A 6,000-nucleotide genomic window follows, 5' to 3' on the forward strand; every position below is an offset into this window, starting at 1 on the left:
GGCACAGGAGCACAGGGGCACAAGCCCCTGCACCATCCTCTGCTGCTCTCCCAGGAGTACCGGCAGGGAGCTGGACCGCAGGGGAAGCAGCCAGGCTTTAAAATAGCACCCATACAGACCATCCGCCTGGGAGGCTGAGGCTTGACCCACTGGGACAACACCCCACAGCACCACCCCACAGCACCCGACTCCACCCCTTGATGGTTTCTTCAGCAGCTCCTTCACCAGACTGGTGAGGGTGCCTGTCCCCCTGCCTTGCACAATTTATGCCATTGCGTGCTGTGAGAGCAGCCGATACAAATGAGGGATCCAGGCATGTTGCTACTCTGTCGCGCCCACGTGTCTTACCGCCCAGCAATAAGACGCAGACGCGAGTGAAGCCTCCTGCGGTAAAATTTATTGTGCACACCAACATGAAGAGGAGGGGCGCCGAACCCCGGCAGGCTTTCTGCTCTTATGTGCTGTCTGGCCCCGCCTCCGCCGATGATAGGTCGGCGTCATGATTACGCAGGGTTCTGGGCGACTGGATTCGTCAGTCCCAGTGTTTACGTGCCTGCCGCGCCGCAGCTCACTGCGCATGCGCTAGGCGCCTGCGCAGTACAGTGAATGCTACGTGACTCTGCACCAAACACCAAGATGTGGCTTTTCTGGCCGGCGCCATTTTGGGTACGGCATGTAGCCAGTACATACAGATATGGCTGGCAACACTACTCTACCTGTCCTGGTGAGAAGGAACTCTGTGGAGAACACACATCCGCCGTTGGGTGTCTTGTGGCAGGTGGCACAACAGCGGTGGCCGATGGTCCACGGCTGGCCTGCAGGAGAGAGAGTCTTGAGTCCAGGATGGCCCTGGTGGAGGGTGAAGCGTTCCCTGGTGAACGAGAGGGCAGCAGCATCTGGCTGGAGGCCGTGGGGCCAAATTCCTGCCTCAAAAGCACACGAACCCCACCCCCTCTCCCACCACCACCCCTTCGCCACAGCCACCCTCACTCCCGCCGAGCAAGCAAGCCAGGCAGCAAGCAATCAGCCACACTGGGCACCACCACGGGTCGGGACCTGGGACTGGGCACCGGGAGCCGAGGGTCGCGAGGGAGCCAGGGTGGCTGGGCCGCGCCGCATGGCACACTCCAGCACACGGGGTCACCCTCACCCACCGACTGATGCACACACGCACGCACAGGCCAGCATGCAGGCAGCAGGCACGCACTCAGTCCTACACCACCCACAGGCTTCAAGGCACAAGAGGGATTTCGTGCACAGGACAGGTTTGCCCACGCCACAGTGGGGCGCCTGGGCATCCCCTACACCCACGGGCGGGACTGCTGCGTGTTTCTGCGGTGGGGGTGTGTCTGCGGGGGCCGGGGGAGGGTGCCCACCGGGTGGATGGGTGGGTTGGTGGGTGAGGGGGTCCCTCAGGTGGGCTCTGGCAGGTGGCGTGCAGGCAAGTTTCTCCCCAGGCCTGGCACAGGACCACTGAGTGTGCGTGCAGGCGGGCCCTGCGCAGTGGCGAGCCTGGGCTGGCGAGGTGGTGCTGCTGTTGGTGCTGTTGGGGGCTGGCTGCGGGCGCTGTGTGCCCTGGAGGGGCCCGATTCCGGGTGGGGGTATGAGTGTGGGTGTGGGCAGGTGGCCAGGGAGGCTGCGGGCTGAGGGCAGATGGTGGTGTGGCGTGCGTGAGTGTGTGCGTGCTTGGCAGAAGAGGTTGGCTGGGCGGCTGTGTGTGTGTGTGTGTGTGTGTGTGTGTGTGTGTGTGTGTGGCAGGTGGCTGTGCAGGGTAGGGCGGGCTGGGGCGCTGGCTAGTGTGTGTGGGGCCTCTGGGTGGGCAGCGCTGCACGCGGCGGTGGTGGCGGGCCCCTGGGTTGCATGGGGCGTGGGAGGCGTGTGGGAAGGGAAGCTGGGCAGGCCAGAGCAGGTAGGCAGGGTAGCAGGTGGCAGGGCAAGCAGGCCGGGCGCTGGTGGTGTGCCGGGGTTCCGAGCTGGTCGGGGGTGTGGGCTGGGGCTGGGTGGGCGAGCGGGGTGGGCAGGCAGGCAGGAAAAGGAGGGAGCGGGCACGGGCTGGGGGCAAAAGCCTACAGCACCCGGTATTCCCAGGCGGTCTCCCATCCAAGTACTAACCAGGCCCGACCCTGCTTAGCTTCCCAGATCAGACGAGATTGGGCGCATTCAGGGTGGTACACCGCCTCACAGCAGCTCTTCAGCCTGCTGCCGCCCCTGCCCGCACCGCCAGGCCAACACCGGCCCACCTCCTGCTTCAGCGACCCCCAGGACACTCCAGCTCTCTTCCTAGGCCGTTTACCCCTGCCCCCAGCCAGGGCGCCTCACCCCGCACCCCCGCATTCTCCTAGTCCTTCCCCCCTCCCGCAGCTGGGGAGGCGCTGCTGCCTCCTCCTGTGCTGGAGAGGGCTGGAGGGGTGGCCTTCGCGGCCGGGCTTCGAGGGGGCGCCTCACACTGCTGCGCCCTGCCCTCCTACGGCTGGGCACGACGCTGGGAGCCCTGGCAGCTGGCACACGCACGCACGCACGCACGCACCCACGGGGTCCCAGACACCCAGCCCCGGCCGGAGGGCGGGTGGGCGGGCGGGCAGGCCCCGTGGAGACCTGGGGCCCCAGGGACGCTCCCCGCTCCCCATCCCACCCCCTCTCCCACCCCCACCCCTTTGCCACAGCCACCCTCACTCCCGCCGAGCAAGCAAGCCAGGCAGCAAGCAATCAGCCACACTGGGCACCACCACGGGTCGGGACCTGGGACTGGGCACCGGGAGCCAAGGGTCGCGAGGGAGCCAGGGTGGCTGGGCCGCGCCGCATGGCACACTCCAGCGCACGGGGTCACCCTCACCCACTGACTGATGCACACACGCACGCACAGGCCAGCATGCAGGCAGCAGGCACGCACTCAGTCCTACACCACCCACAGGCTTCGAGGCACAAGAGGGATTTCGGTGCACAGGACAGGTTTGCCCACGCCACAGTGGGGTGCCTGGGCATCCCCTACACCCACGGGCGGGACTGCTGCGGGTGTCTGCGGTGGGGTGTGTCTGCAGGGGCCGGGGGAGGGTGCCCACAGGAGGGTTGCCGACCGGGTGGGTGGGTGGGTTGGTGGGTGAGGGTGTCCCTCGGGTGGGCTCTGGCAGGTGGCGTGCAGGCAAGTTTCTCCCCAGGCCTGGCACAGGACCACTGAGTGTGCGTGCAGGCGGGCCCTGCGCAGTGGCGAGCCTGGGCTGGCGAGGTGGTGCTGCTGTTGGTGCTGTTGGGGGCTGGCTGCGGGCGCTGTGTGCCCTGGAGGGGCCCGATTCCGGGTGGGGGTGGGGTGTGGGTGTGGGCAGGTGGCCAGGGAGGCTGCGGGCCGAGGGCAGATGGTGGCGTGGCGTGCGTGAGTGTGTGCGTGCTTGGCAGAAGAGGTTGGCTGGGCGGCTGTGTGTGTGTGTGTGTGGCAGGTGGCTGTGCAGGGTAGGGCGGGCTGGGGCGCTGGCTAGTGTGTGTGGGGCCTCTGGGTGGGCACCGTTGCACGTGGCGGTGGCGGCGGGCCCCTGGGTTGCATGGGGCGTGGGAGGCGTGTGGGAAGGGAAGCTGGGCAGGCCAGAGCAGGTAGGCAGGGTAGCAGGTGGCAGGGCAAGCAGGCCGGGCGCTGGTGGTGTGCCGGGGTTCCGAGCTGGTCGGGGGTGTGGGCTGGGGCTGGGTGGGCGAGCGGGGTGGGCAGGCAGGCAGGAAAAGGAGGGAGCGGGCACGGGCTGGGGGCAAAAGCCTATAGCACCCGGTATTCCCAGGCGGTCTCCCATCCAAGTACTAACCAGACCATACCCTGCTTAGCTTCCGATATCAGGCGCGTTCAGGGTGATATGGGTGTATATGACATATTCTGCCTCACAGCAGCTCTTCAGCCTGCTGCCGCCCCTGCCCTCCTGTCACACCACCTCCGGTAGAACCCGGCTTGTGAAATCGCCGGGCCAAAGCGTAAGCTTCAAGGAAGGATGCCTCCCGGAATCGGCTGCATCTCTAGTGGTCTTGGCGGTCCTAGCTGTACTCTCTTTGCTCTTATCTTTATGACTGGAATAATACTATTTATGTGTGGCAAAGGCTCAATGTTCCTTTATAGTTCTATGAAGCCTTCTGACAGGAGATTGGATAAGAATAGCAAACATCTGAGATAAAAACTATTAAGTTGCTAGTTTTAGTGAATCTATTTAGGATTATTTTTGAGAATTTCTAGAAAGAAGATTATAGTAGAAATCTATAGCTTAAAAAGCCATATACGAAGAAAAACAAGAAATATAAGCAAGTTAATATTTAAACCAGTATAAGGCACAAAACACAATGAGAGCTAACTACTTAATGGTTAAAACTGCAACTGGTGCCAAACTGCGTCCACAAGAAATAGCAACTACAGGCTGTCACCGGGCTATTAGAGAACAATCTTTACTCAGCACACCTGCTTACCTCCCTGGAAATGTAACCACATGTGTAAACAAAGAAAATGTGCCTTTGCAATAATCTATTGTATATAAGCTGATGCCTTGCTTTTGCAAAATGCACTCAGATACAACTTCCTTGAGTTGTCGTGTCTGTTTGTCACTCACCGAATCCTTGCCCACTGTTCCTGGGGTCCTGTTCCCGTCGGACTGATTGCTCCCGGCCGAGCCGCTCCATCGCATGTGGTGCCCGAACAAGGACTTGAAAATTCCTCAAGAAGGTAAGCTTTCTTCTTTTCTTTTACTTCTTATTATTTTCAGGCAGGGATAGGACCTCGTCAGAGCGCTGCAGGCTCCCTGATAAAAGATCATCAGGTTTAGAGGACGGGAAGGTAAAGCATCATGAGGCATTCACAATCCAGGAGCAAAGAATTATTCCTGTCATTTTTGGAACAAATGCTCAAAAATAGAAGGAGTAAGGTGTCCAAGAAAGTGTGTATAATTGCCTCACCAGCAGTCATTCAAGGAATGGCATATGCTACAGCTATGGAGAGACAGCGTTTAGGCGCATATATTCAGAATTTGAAGAAAGAAAAAGGCTCCCAAAAAAGGGCGGTCACCTGTTTTGCATATGGACAAACAGGTCATATAAGTAAACATTGCCCCCATATAGAGATAAAAAAAGGGTCAAACCCAATGGGGGGCAAGGGCATCCCAAAAGGATTATGCCCTAGGTGTAGGAAAGGCCAGCATTGGAAAAATGAGTGCAGGTTCAAGTTCCATAAGGATTAACTCCTCTAACTGAGAAGGAAAAGCCAAAAAATGAGGAGGGGGGCATCCCCTCAGCCCCATAAGAAAAAAAAAAAAAGACCTTTAAAACTATAAAAACAGAAGAAAAATCTATAACATGGTTATTAGACACTAGAACACATAGATCATGTATATCAGAAAAAGATTGGCCCAATACTTGGCAATTATTAATACATCTTCAACTTTAGTAGGATTAGGATTAGCAACTAATGTGGCACAAAGCTCTAAAATATTGAAGTGGGAATGTGAAGGTAAATCAGGAAAATTTCAACCTTATATTATTATGTCTTTACCTTTTTCCTTATGGGGAAGAGATATCATGCATGACATGGAAATAAAACTACCCACAGAAAATTTGGATGATGGACAAAATTTTTTCTAGGGGTCACTGATGAGTTATATGCAGATAAAATAATATGGAAAGATGACCAGCCAGTGTGGGTTGATCAGTGGCCCCTAACAGAAGAAAAAATACAAGCTGTAGAGCAATTAGTGTCTGAACAAGTAAAATTAGGGCACTTAGAAGAATCTAATAGCCCATGGAATACACATATTTTTACTATTAAGAAAAAATCAGGAAAATGGCGATTGTTACAAGACTTAAGAGCAATTAATAGTACCATGTATGATATGGGAGCATTACAGCCTGGCCTCCCTTCTCCATTAACAGTTCCTGAGAATTACTTTATCATTATTATAGATCTACAGGACTGCTTCTTCACCATTAAATTAAATCCTCAAGATTGTCAAAGGTTTGATTTTAGCATTCCCTCTAGTAACTTTAAAA

At 57.2% G+C, this 6,000-nt stretch overlaps 1 protein-coding gene and 1 pseudogene across 1 annotated transcript in view; both read right to left on the reverse strand.

Annotated features, from left to right (window-relative positions):
• Positions 1 to 4,646, reverse strand: part of LOC121159224 (structural maintenance of chromosomes protein 5-like) — a 75,597-nt gene extending 70,951 nt beyond the window's left edge. Inside the window, 1 exon segment of the mRNA XM_040984199.1 lies at positions 4,572 to 4,646. Coding sequence (XP_040840133.1) covers positions 4,572 to 4,646 — 75 coding nt within the window.
• LOC121159340 lies at positions 2,064 to 2,178 on the reverse strand (annotated as a pseudogene).
• Positions 4,647 to 6,000: the final 1,354 nt, after the last annotated feature.

Source organism: Ochotona curzoniae, unplaced genomic scaffold (genome assembly GCF_017591425.1).
Source record: "Ochotona curzoniae isolate NIBS_2020 unplaced genomic scaffold, NIBS_Ocur_1.0 contig_4105, whole genome shotgun sequence".
Lineage (NCBI taxonomy): Eukaryota > Metazoa > Chordata > Mammalia > Lagomorpha > Ochotonidae > Ochotona > Ochotona curzoniae.